This window comes from Scyliorhinus canicula, chromosome 4, assembly GCF_902713615.1.
Source record: "Scyliorhinus canicula chromosome 4, sScyCan1.1, whole genome shotgun sequence".
In the NCBI taxonomy this organism is placed as follows: domain Eukaryota; kingdom Metazoa; phylum Chordata; class Chondrichthyes; order Carcharhiniformes; family Scyliorhinidae; genus Scyliorhinus; species Scyliorhinus canicula.
In genome coordinates this window covers 853,159-866,216 of record NC_052149.1, presented here as the reverse complement: position 1 = coordinate 866,216, position 13,058 = coordinate 853,159, and the positions used below count along the sequence as shown (strand labels likewise).

The window sequence follows — 13,058 nt, the reverse complement described above, 5'->3', positions numbered from 1 at the left end:
TTCTCTGTAGCTCTGGGCTTTGTGATTCAGAAATGAGCAACTACAATATCGTTCAGAACAAATCACCTCACACCCAGGAGGCGAGAAATTCCCAAACCCCTCCTGAAACAAATGTGTTACAGATTCACAAATTATTAAAAATAGAAGCACAGGTTAGCAATGTCATAAAAAAACTAATCAGACTTCCTTTCTCTCAGATAGAATTTAAAAACGGAGAATTTGTAAGAACATAAAAAATAAAGAGCTGGAGATGACCATTTGGCCCATCGAGCATTAACTACAGTCAGGCCTGATATTGGATTGGATTGGATTTGTTTATTGTCACGTGTACCGGGGTACAGTGAAAAGTATTTTTCTGCGATCAGCTCAACAGATCATTCAGTACATGGGAAGAAAAGGGAATTAAACAAAATTCAAGAAAATACATAATAGGGCAACACAAGATATACAATGTAATGACATAAGCACTGGCATCGGGTGAAGCATACAGGGTGTAGTGTTAATGAGGTCGGTCCTTAAGAGGGTCATTTAGGAGTCTGGTGACAGTGGGGAAGAAGCTGTTTTTGAGTCTGTTCGTGCGTGTTCTCAGACTTCTGTATCTCCTGCCCGATGGAAGAAGTTGGAAAAGTCAGTAAGCCGGGTGGGAGGGATCCTTGATTATGCTGCCCGCTTTCCCCCGGCAGCGGGAGGTGTAGATGGAATCAATGGATGGGAGGCAGGTTCGTGTGATGGACTGGGCGGTATTCACGACTCTCTGAAGTTCCTTGCGGTCCTGGGCCGAGCAGTTGCCATACCAGGCTGTGATGCAGACCGATAGGATGCTCTCTATAGTGCATCTGTAAAAGTTGGTAAGGGTTAATGTGGACATGCTGAATTTCCTTAGTTTCCTGAGGAAGTATAGGCGATGTTGTGCTTTCTTGGTGATAGCGTCGACGTGAGTGGACCAGGATTGATTTTTGGTGATGTGCACCCCTAGGAATTTGAAACTTCTCACCATCTCCACCTCGTCTGTTGATGCTGACAGGGGTATGTACAGTACTTTGCTTCCTGAAGTCAATGACAAGCTCTTTAGTTTTGCTGGCATTGAGGGAGAGATTGTTGTCACTGCACCACTCCAATAGGTTCTCTACCTCCCTCCTGTATTCTGACTCGTCGTTATTCGAGATCCGGCCCACTATGGTCGTATCGTCAGCAAACTTGTAGATGGAGTTGAACCAAGTTTTGCCATGCAGTCATGTGTGTACAGGGAGTAGAGTAGGGGGCTAAGTACGCAGCCTTGCGGGGCACCGGTATTGAGGACTATTGTGGAGGAGGTGTTGGTGTTCATTCTTACTGACTGTGGTCTGTTGGTCAGAAAGTCAAGGATCCAGTTGCAGAGTGGAGAGCCAAGTCCTAGGTTTTGGAGCTTTGATATGAGCTTGGCTGGGATTATGGTGTTGAAGGCGGAGCTGTAGTCAATAAATAGGAGTCTGATGTAGGAGTCCTTGTTTTCGAGATGCTCTAGGGATGAGTGTAGGGCCAGGGAAATGGCGTCTGATGTGGACCGGTTGCGACGGTATGCGAATTGAAGTGGGTCAAGGCATTCCGGGAGTATGGAGGTGATGCTTTTCATGATCAACCTCTCGAAGCACTTCATTACAACTGACGTCAGGGCCACCGGGCGGTAGTCATTGAGGCACGTTGCCTGGTTCTTCTTTGGTACCGGTATGATGGTGGTCTTCTTGAAGCAGGTGGGGACCTCGGGGTGGAGTAGGGATAGGTTAAAGATGTCTGTGAATACCTCTGCCAGCTGGTATGCGCAGGCTCTGAGTGCACGACCAGGGATCCAGTCCGGGCCCATCGCCTTCCGTGGGTTCACTTTCAGGAAGGCCGATCTGACTTCGGAAACTGTGATGGTGGGTATGGGTGAGTTATGGGCTGCTGGGGCACTCGACAGCGGATTGTTGGTTACCTGCTCGAATCGAGCATAGAATGCATTAAGTTCATCGGGGAGGGGTGCGCTGCTGCCAGAGATATTGCTCGGCTTCGCTTTGTAGCCCGTTATGTTGCTTAGTCCTTGCCACAACCGCCGAGAGTCTGTCTGTGACTCTAGCTTAGTTTGATATTCTCTCTTGGCATCTCGGATGGCTTTGCGGAGGTCGTACCTGGATTTCTTGTATAGGACAGGGTCGTCTGCCTTGAACGCCTCAGATCTGTCCTTCAGTAAGGAGTCAATCTTGCGGTTGAGCCATGGTTTCCGGTTGGGGAACGTACGTACTGCTTTCTTTGGCACGCAGTCGCCCACACATTTGCTGATGAAGTCTGTGACGGTGGAGGCATACTCATTTAAGTTAGTTGCTGAGTTCTTAAATATTGACCAGTCCACTGTCCCTATCGGGATTTAACTCCGTTTTCCCGCCTGCTCCCGTATCCTTCGATTTCCTCAGAAACCAAAAATGTATTTCAGCCCGAAATATATTCAATGATGAAGCCCTCACAACCCTCCGGGCTGGAGAATTCCAAAGATTCACAATCCTTTGGGTGAAGACATTTGTCCTCTTCTCAGTCCGAAATGATCGGCTCCTGATCCTCAGACTGTATCCTCTGTTTCAGATTCCCCACCCCACCCAGTGGAAACAGTCTCTCAGAGTTCACCCTGCCAAACCCCTCGGAATCCGCGAGGTTTCAGTGACATCCCCTCACAATCTTCTAAACTCGCGAGAATATAAATCCAATTTACTCAGCCTCCCGTCACAGGACCATCTCCTCTTCCCAGCGGCCAATCCAGTGCACCGTTGTTATTCTGTCTCCAATGCGAGTTTATCCTTTCTGAAATATGGAGACCAGACCTGCTCACAGTATTCCAGATGTGGACTCGGCAAACCCTGTACAATTACAGCACGGTCCCTTTATTCCTGTCCTTCAATGCCACATGTCAATTGCTGAGTGTTGCTGCTCTGCATCCTAACACCCTCTGTTCCTCTGCAAACACATCCAAGTTCCTTTGAACATATTTTGTTTTTTATTCTTCTGACCAAGGTGAATAACGTCCCACATTAGACTCCCTCTGCCATTTTGTTGCCCTCTTACTTGACGTGTCTCTGTATCTCTCTGCAGCCTTTGTGTTCTCCCCACAGCTTACCCTCCCACCTGGCATGGTACCATCAGCAAACTTGCTTACATTACCACCTGCCTGTCACTCTCTGTCATTAATATAGATTGTAAATAGCAAATACCCTAGTGCTAATCCTTGTGACACTCCACTATCCACTGCCTATTCACTTGAAAAAGTCTATTTATGCCCACTTTTTATACCTTAATAATAACAATAATAATAATCTTTATTATTGTCACAAATGGGCTTACATTATTATTATAACACTGCAATGAAGTTACTGTGAAAATCCCTGTTAACTAATTCTCTATCCATGCTAACATATTACCCCCCTTTCTTATCTATTAACCTTCTGTGTGGCACCTTATTAAATGCCCTTTGGAAATCCAGGTATATTAAATCTACCAGCTCCCTTATATCTACCCTATTAGTTATGTCTTCAAAAATGCTAATAAATTTGTCAATCAGGAGTTGACTTTGCTGAAGCCGTGTTGAATCGTTCTAATCATACTCTGCTTCTCCCACTGCATTCTTCACAATTCTTTAATAATAGATTGCAGCATTTTCCCAACCCCTGATGTTGGGCTAACTGACCTGGACATCACCGATCACTGGTTCCTTCTCTCGCCTTCGTTGAAAAGTGATGTAACATTTACCAACTTCCGATCTACTGGAACCGTTCCCGAATCTAAAGACATTTTGAAAATCATAGCTAGAGCCTCCACAATCCTTGGCTATAGGCCCTCAGGTCTTGGGCATTGATCCGATTTTACATAGAAAGATAGAAAATAGAAGCAGGAGGAGGCCATTCGGCCCTTCAAGTCTGCTCGCCATTTATTCTGAAGGATGACTGATCATCAAGTTCAATACCCTGATCCCACCTCCACCCATATCCCTTTAGCCCCAAGATCTACATCCCTAGATCTATATCTAATTCCTTCTTGAAAACATCAGGCACGATTCTCCCAAACAAGTTTGAAGTTAATTTGTGGTGGGTTTTTCCGGGAGTTCGCAGCCGGCTCTGCTGGCGAGTTCCCCTCCGCTATCCAATGACACTGAGGGCTGGACTCTTCGGCTGCGCCCATGAAACAAGGGTGGATGGGGGGTTTGAAGGGTGGGGGAGTGGAAGACAGGTAAGTAGGGGACTCCAGGATGTTGGGGAGTGATTGGTGGGGTGCTGTAATGAGGCTTGGGGGTCCTGTAAAGGAGGACCCCCAGCGACCTCACAGCAGGGTGTCCTCACTTTGGGGTGGGGGGGGGGGGTGCTGTGGGGTAGTACCCATGTGTGTGGGGGTGACATTGCCCATGGGTGGGGGTGTGGGGTGGGGGTGACATTGCCCATGGGTGGGGGTGTGGGGGACCCATCTCATTTGGAGATTGGCGCACCCTTTCAAAATGGCGGCCCAATCTCTGCTCCCCAGTGCGGAAAAAAATTCAGCCTGGGCTAAACCGGGGAGAAACTCCCCAGGGCCCCAAAACGGTGTCATTGAATAGCGGCGGGGAACTCGCCCGCAGGAAACTCCCTGACAAACCCACCACAAATTTACTTCAGAATTATGGGGGCGAATTACACCCTAAGTGTTGACACCAGGATTCATGGACTTTCACAACAGCAAAACTGGACCAATTCCACGACTGTTACGTGGCTAGCGCTGATGCCACAAGGAAAACACATAAGACCGTGAGGCACAGAAGCAGAATTAGGCCACTCGGCCCATCGTCAGCGGCGTGCAGAGGTCTGGTGATGCCCGGGGCAAATCTTGATTATATGCCCCCAAAGACTCAAGTATAAGGCCTAATATACTGAGAAATATTATGAGAAAGGAAAACATTTTGAATATATAAACACAGATGAAACATGAAATAAACGCTTTAAACATAGAACAGTACAGCACAGAACAGGCCCTTCGGCCCTCAATGTTGTGCTGAGCCATGATCACCCTACTCAAACCCACGTATCCACCCTATACCCGTAACCCAACAACCCCCCCCCTTAACCTTACTTTTATTAGGACACTACGGGCAATTTAGCATGGCCAATCCACCTAACCCGCACATCTTTGGACTGTGGGAGGAAACCGGAGCACCCGGAGGAAACCCACGCACACACGGGGAGGACGTGCAGACTCCGCACAGACAGTGACCCAGCCGGGAATCGAACCTGGGACCCTGGAGCTGTGAAGCATTTATGCTAACCACCATGCTACCCTGATTTATTCGATTTTAATATTAATCAATCAAATTTATTAAGTTCTTTTCCCCAAATGATACCTCCTGTCACAAAACACCTGAACTACTTCATTTTTTACATCAGCTGTGAGAAATTCTTTTTCAATGCTTATTAAAGCCAGGTTGGTCAGTCGCTCCTGTGACATAGAAGACCTCAGATATGTTTTTATTAATTTCAGTTTTGAAAATGACCTTTCACAGCTTGCGACTGAAAATGCAATTGTAAGCAGTAATCTGTATGAAACACACAGCGTCGGAAAGACATCCCTCCCATACTGCAGTAAAGACTCCAGAGCATCTTTAGGATCAGGGGGAACTCTAGTCCCTCCAGCTCGAAGGAGCATCACAAAATCAATAATTTCGTCATATAACTGAATTGCAACCACATCATTGTCATAATAATTTGCAAAGTCTGAACATTCCTTTTTTAATTTCTCTCTTTCTTGTTCATCTCCACTGATAATTTTGTGCAATTTATATCATAGACTTGCAAATTAGTGGTATCTGTATTCAAATATTAGCATGTTAAGGAATAAATGTCTCCAATTCCGAGATTAAATGCCATAGCAGTCCTCTGATCATCCAGGCTTCACTCTTACTACATCCCACGTAAATATTTCATTAAATATCACAAAAAAACCTATAAAAAACGTAGTTGCACCCGTTCTAGAGCTATTCACTGACCTCTTTATCTTTGCCATCTCTAAGGTATAGGACGGCTGCCTGAGGTTAAATTGCGCTGTAAGTTAGTCAATTTCCCCTTAGCGCTGGAATTCTAGGGATATTGTTCTCTTCTTCAGTCATTTTGCTTTGCAACACGGTAGCATAGTGGTTAGCATCAATGCTTCACAGCTCCAGGGGCCCAGGTTTGGTTCCCAGCTGGGTCACTGTCTGTGCGGAGTCTGCACGTCCTCCTCGTGTGTGCGTGGGTTTCCTCCGGGTGCTCCGGTTTCCTCCCACAGTCCAAAGATGTGCGGGTTAGGTGGATTGGCCATACTAAATTGCCCGTAGTGTCCTAAAAAGTAAGGTTGAGGGGGAGTTGTTGGGTTACGGGTATAGGGTGGATACGTGAGTTTGAGTAGGGTGATCATTGCTCGGCACAACATCGAGGGCCGAAGGGCCTGCTCTGTGCTGTACTGTTCTAAATCTAAATCAATGGGTGAGATGTTATGTCTCAAAAGTTGCGCCTCCCTCCTCTGCAACCCCCATGGAGAAGGATATGAGCAGAACGTCATGGAAATACTGTTATGACCCTTGTGGAAACAACTACAAACAACCCAACTAAGACCAATATACAAGACTTCACTTTTATATTAGCAATCACACCAAAATCAACGTAAATTAAACATGAATTAACAGGAAAATTGCAATAATATGACCGATAAATTACACATAGCAGATACAAAGACATATCTCACACATTTCGGTCAGCTCATTCAGCACGTATCGCTTTCATTTCAGCCACAATATCCTTCAAAACGTTGAACTTCTTCAAATCAAATTCCATCTTCATTTCTCTAAAGCTTTAGCACCAAGTCTCATCAAACTACTTCACCCAATTTCCACAAATATAATTTTCACAGTCAACACATTTCCAGATCCCTTCTTCTTCACAAAACCCTGGTCATGTGGGGCCTGTTTGTGCACTATGCCAGTGCATAAAGGGTCCCCAAATCCAGATATAAAAGCTCTGTTCAAGATCCGAGCTCCAGCAGCTTGCAGTCAAGTCTCTGAGAATCTCCCCTGCACCCTGCTGACCCTGGGCTTTAAGTATAAAGGGTAAGAGGGCAAAAGTTAAGAGGCCATGATGAATTTTTATAAAATACTGGTTCTGTCCCAAATGGGTGCCCCTGGCCCAAATGTCAAATTCTGGGCACGACAGTTTAAAAGTTGACAGCTACAGAGAGGGTGCAGAGAAGAGTTTTAAAATAGATCAAATAAATAAAATAAATAAATGAATAAATAAAACTCACCCATGGTGGCAATGCCGTCCATTCTGGAAAATTCGCGCCCTTTCTGCTCCCTCTCCAGCCTCTGCAGTGCGCAGGCGCGCTCGGGCCGACCGCGGTGCGCAGGCGCGCTCGGGCCGACCGCGGCGACCGCGGTGCGCAGGCGCGCTCGGGCCGACCGCGGTGCGCAGGCGCGCTCGGGCCGACCGCGGTGCGCAGGCGCGCTCGGGCCGACCGCGGTGCGCAGGCGCGCTCGGGCCGACCGCGGTGCTGCCCCCATCCAGTCGCTGCCCGGGGCCAGCGCCCCGTCGGCCCCCCCCTCTGCACGCCGCTGCCCATCGTGTCTGCTCTGCCATTCAATCATGGCTGATATATTTCTGATCCCCATTCTCCTGCCTTCCCCCCATAATCCCTGATCCCCTTAAACTTTCCCCTTCTCACCTTGAACCTCTGCCAACTTGCAATTGATACTTCCACCCTGTCTGTGCCTCTCACAATTTTGTAGACCTCTATCAGGTCTCCCCCCAGCCTCCCCCTTTCCAGTGTAAACAATCCTCCTTTATCCCAACCTCTCCTCATAGCCAACACCCTCAAGACCAGGCAACATCCTGGTGAACCTTCTTTGCTCTCTCTCCAAAGCTTCCACATCCTTCTGATAATGTGGTGACCAGAACTGCACACAATACTCCAAATGTGGCTTAACCGAGGTTTTATACAGCTGCAACATGATTTCCCAACTCCTGCACTCAATGCCCCGGCTGATGAAGGCAAGCACGCCGTATACCTTCTTAATCACCTTGGCCACCTGGGTTGTCACTTTTAGGGAACTGTAATAATAATAATAATAATAATAATCTTTTATTGTCACAAGTAGGCTGTGAAAATCCCCTCGTCGCCTGTTCAGGTACACAGAGGGAGAATTCAGAATGTCCAATTCACCTAACAGCACGTCACAGCTACCCTGCTTTTTTCACACCTTTTCAGTATCTGACACAACAGCTCCTCTGTCTCCTGCGGGATGTTGGAAGGTCTATAATACACCCCCAACATTGTGATTTCACCCTTCTTATTCCTGAGCTCCACCCATAATGCCTCACTACAAGATCCCTCCAATGTGTCCTCCCTTAACACAGCTGTGATCTGCTCCCTAATCAGCAATGCCACTTCCCCACCTCATTTGTTTCCCCTTCTGTCCCGTCTAAAACACCGATATCCCGGAACGTTAAGCTACCAGTCCTGTCCCTCCTTTAAACATGTATCCGTAATTGCAATTACATCATAGCTCCATGCAGTAATCCATTCTCTCAGGTTTGTCTGTTTTACCTGTTATACATCTTGCATTGAAGCAAACGCACTCCAGACCCACAGTCCCACTGAGTCCTGAGGCTTCTCTCAGCCCACTCTTACTCTGCGCTATGTTAATCTGAGTCTCACTTGTTTTCCCCAGTCTCCAGACTTACTGGCGTGCTGTTCTGGCTCCCACCCCCCGATACACTAGTTCAAACCCTCCCGAACAGCACGAGCAAACCTCCCGCCCAGAATATTGGTGATCCTCTAATTTTATCAGTTTCTACAAGTTACCCCCTCATTCCATTAAACTCCAGCAAATACAATCCGAACCGATTCAATTTTTTTCATACATCAGTCCCGCCAACCCAGGAATCAGTTTGGTAAACCTTTGCTGCACTGGCTCTACAGCAACAACATCCTTCCTCCGATAAGGAGACCAAAACTGCTCACAATACTCCAGATGTGGCCTCACCAAGGCCCTGTACAATTGCAGCAATAAATCCCTGCTTCTATACTCGAATCCTCTCGCAATGAAGGCCAACATACCATCAGCCTTCTTTACCGCCTGCTGCACCTGCATGCTTACCGTCAGTGACTGGTGCACAAGAACACCCAGGTCTCATTGCACATTCCGCTTTCTCAATCTGTAGCTATTCAGATAATAATCTGCCCTCTTGTTTTTTCTACCAAAGTGGATAACCTCGCATTTATCCACATTATACTGCATCTGTGATGCATGTGCCCACTCACTCAGCCTGTCCAAATCCCACTGAAGCATCTCTGCATCCTCCTCACAGCTCACCCTCCCTCCCAACTTTTTGTCATCTGCAGATAATACCTTTAGTTCCCTCATCTAAATCATTGATATACATTATAGATCCCCATTATCCACTTTGCTTGTTACATCTTCGAAGAGCAAATTAGTCAAACATGATTTACTATTCATAAAACCATGCTGACTCTGATGGTTGGCGCTTTGCCTTTCCAAATATCCTGATATTACTTCCTTGATAATGGATTCTAACAATTTTCCAACAACGGGTGGACAATACATATTCCCGACATACACATCCGGCTGGTAGACAATAGATATTCCCGCGGATGGACAATAGACATTCCCGCGGATGGACAATAGACATTCCCGCGGATGGACAATAGACATTCCTGCGGATGGACAATAGACATTCCCACGGATGGACAATAGACATTCCTGCGGATGGACAATAGACATTCCCGCGGATGGACAATAGATATTCCCACGGATGGACAATAGACATTCCCGCGGATGGACAATAGACAATCCCGCGGATGGACAATAGACAATCCCGCGGATGGACAATAGACATTCCTGCGGATGGACAATAGACATTCCCGCGGATGGACAATAGACAATCCCGCGGATGGACAATAGACATTCCTGCGGATGGACAATAGACATTCCTGCGGATGGACAATAGACATTCCCACGGATGGACAATAGACATTCCTGCAGATGGACAATAGACATTCCCGCGGATGGACAATAGATATTCCCACGGATGGACAATAGACATTCCCGCGGATGGACAATAGACAATCCCGCGGATGGACAATAGACAATCCCGCGGATGGACAATAGACATTCCTGCGGATGGACAATAGACATTCCCGCGGATGGACAATAGACAATCCCGCGGATGGACAATAGACAATCCCGCGGATGGACAATAGACATTCATGCGGATGGACAATAGACATTCCCGCGGATGGACAATAGACATTCCCGCGGATGGACAATAGACATTCCCGCGGATGGACAATAGACATTCCCGCGGATGGACAATAGATATTCCCGCGGATGGACAATAGACATTCCCGCGGATGGACAATAGACATTCCCGCGGATGGACAATAGACAATCCCGCGGATGGACAATAGATATTCCCGCGGATGGACAATAGACATTCCCGCGGATGGACAATAGACATTCCCGCGGATGGACAATAGACATTCCCGCGGATGGACAATAGACATTCCCGCGGATGGACAATAGACATTCCCGCGGATGGACAATAGACATTCCCGCGGATGGACAATAGACATTCCCGCGGATGGACAATAGATATTCCCGCGGATGGACAATAGACATTCCCGCGGATGGACAATAGACATTCCCGCGGATGGACAATAGACAATCCCGCGGATGGACAATAGATATTCCCGCGGATGGACAATAGACATTCCCGCGGATGGACAATAGACATTCCCACGGATGGACAATAGACATTCCCGCGGATGGACAATAGACATTCCCGCGGATGGACAATAGACATTCCCGCGGATGGACAATAGACATTCCCGCGGATGGACAATAGACATTCCCGCGGATGGACAATAGACATTCCCGCGGATGGACAATAGACATTCCCGCGGATGGACAATAGACATTCCCGCGGATGGACAATAGACAATCCCGCGGATGGACAATAGATATTCCCGCGGATGGACAATAGACATTCCCGCGGATGGACAATAGACAATCCCGCGGATGGACATTAGACATTCCCGCGGATGGACAATACACATTCCTGGAAATCCAACCATTTTGGCAAAATCTGACTGTAGAATCATAGAATGTTAATGGCAGAGAATGAGACCATTCAGCCCATTTTACCTATGCTGGCTCAGAGCTGATCCCATTTTCCAGCTGTATTTCTGTAGGTTCCAACACATACAGACAGAGGTGGTGATGTTGTGGGATTGTGACTGGAATAGAAATCCAGAAACCTAGGATGATGCTCTTGGGACCAGAGGGACCTTGGGGAGCATGTCCACAGATACCTGGAGACAGGAGGTCAGGTAGAGAAGGTGGTGAAGAGGCCTATGGGATACTTGCCTTTCTTAACCAAGGCTCAGACTATAAGTGTAGGGAGGTTATGCGGGAGCTGTATAAAACACTGGTCAGGCCACAGCTAGGGTATTGTGTACAGTTCTCGTCGCCACACTATAGGAGGGACGTGATTGCACTGGAGAGGGGGCAGAGGAGATTCACCAGGACGTTCGCTAGGCTGGAGCGTTACTGTTATCGAGACTGGACAGGCTGGGGTTGTTTACCCTGGGGCAGAGAACGCTGAGGGAGACGTGACTCAGGTTACAAAATTAGATCAGGTGGAGAGGAAGGTATTTTTCCCCCTAGTGGAGGTGCCAATGACCAGGGGCATAGATTTAAGGTAAGGGTGATGGAGGCAGAGACCCTCATAACATTGCAGAATCATTTTGCACTTTAAAAGCCTTTGCAGACAAGGTGACGGACCAAGTTCTGGTGAGCCTGTGAAATTCATTACCACAGGAAGTATTGATGCTAAAACTTTGAATATATTCAAGAGGCGGCTGGATATAGCACTTGGGGAGAATGGGATCAAAGGCTATGGGGAGAAAGCAGGATGAGGCTATTGAGTTGGAGGATCAGCCATGATGGTGATGAATGGTGGAGCAGGCTCGAAGGGCCAAAAGGCCTCATCCTGCTCCTATCTTCTATGTATCTATGTAAAATGGGATTGGAGAAATTCAGTGCTTGAAGGCCGGCACGGCCATGATGGGCTGAAGGGCCTTGTTCTATGCTGTAAAACTCTGTGATCGAGTTCGAACCCCACCACTGCAGGTGGAGAAATTTGAATTAAGTAAAAATCTGGAACTTAAATAAATTCTAACGATGACCATGAAACCATTTTCAATTGTTGCAGAAACCCATCTGGTCACTAATGTCCTTTAGGGAAGGAAATCTGCCGTCCTTACCCCGTCCGGCCTACATGTGACTCCAGACCCACAGCAACGTGGGAGACTCTGAAACGGCCTAATCATAGACAGTTAGTGTGAACCAGGCAGACACAGCCCCTGTTTCTGCCCCTCCCTCGCTTTCAGGAAGTTAGTTTCAGATCCCCGTTTCCCATCTCCCCTCTCTAATCCTTCTGTTTCTAACCTATTGTCCAACCTGTCAGCGATCCAGGTCCCTCAGGATTTTATTCACCCCAATTAAATCTCTCCTCAGTCTCATCTCTTCCAAAGATAACCACGCCAACCGCTCCAGAAGGATGTTAAAGGTTCTATTTAAATGCAAAAGGTTGTTGCTGATTTGTGGTTTTTATCTGTTTGCAGGGTGAGACGGGCGAAGCTGGTGACCCAGGACCTCCCGGTGAGAGAGGTAGAGGGGTGAGTTCCTGTCAACACAATCTGCAACGTGGACTATTTATCAAAACTTTACAGCTCATTGGGGCTGCTGTCACGTCACAGAAATTAATATCCATCAGCAAATCAGAAGTCTGAGCCCCACAGAGAATTGAAATGATTGTTTCAATCTGTACCTATAATATATAATAATCTTTATTATCACAAGTATGCTTACATTAACACTGCAATGAAGTTACTGTGAAAAGCCCCTAGTTGCCACATTCCGGCGCCTGTTCGGGTACACAGAGGGAGAATTCAGAATGTCCAATTCACCTAACAGCACGTCTTTC

The 13,058-nt window shown here is 47.3% G+C and overlaps 1 protein-coding gene across 1 annotated transcript in view; it reads left to right on the top strand.

Annotated features, from left to right (window-relative positions):
* col11a1a (collagen, type XI, alpha 1a) overlaps window positions 1-13,058 on the top strand; it is a 493,146-nt gene that overhangs the window by 358,094 nt on the left and 121,994 nt on the right. The window contains exon 49 of the mRNA XM_038793410.1: window positions 12,697-12,750. Coding sequence (XP_038649338.1) covers window positions 12,697-12,750 — 54 coding nt within the window. The remainder of the gene's footprint in view (window positions 1-12,696; window positions 12,751-13,058) is intronic.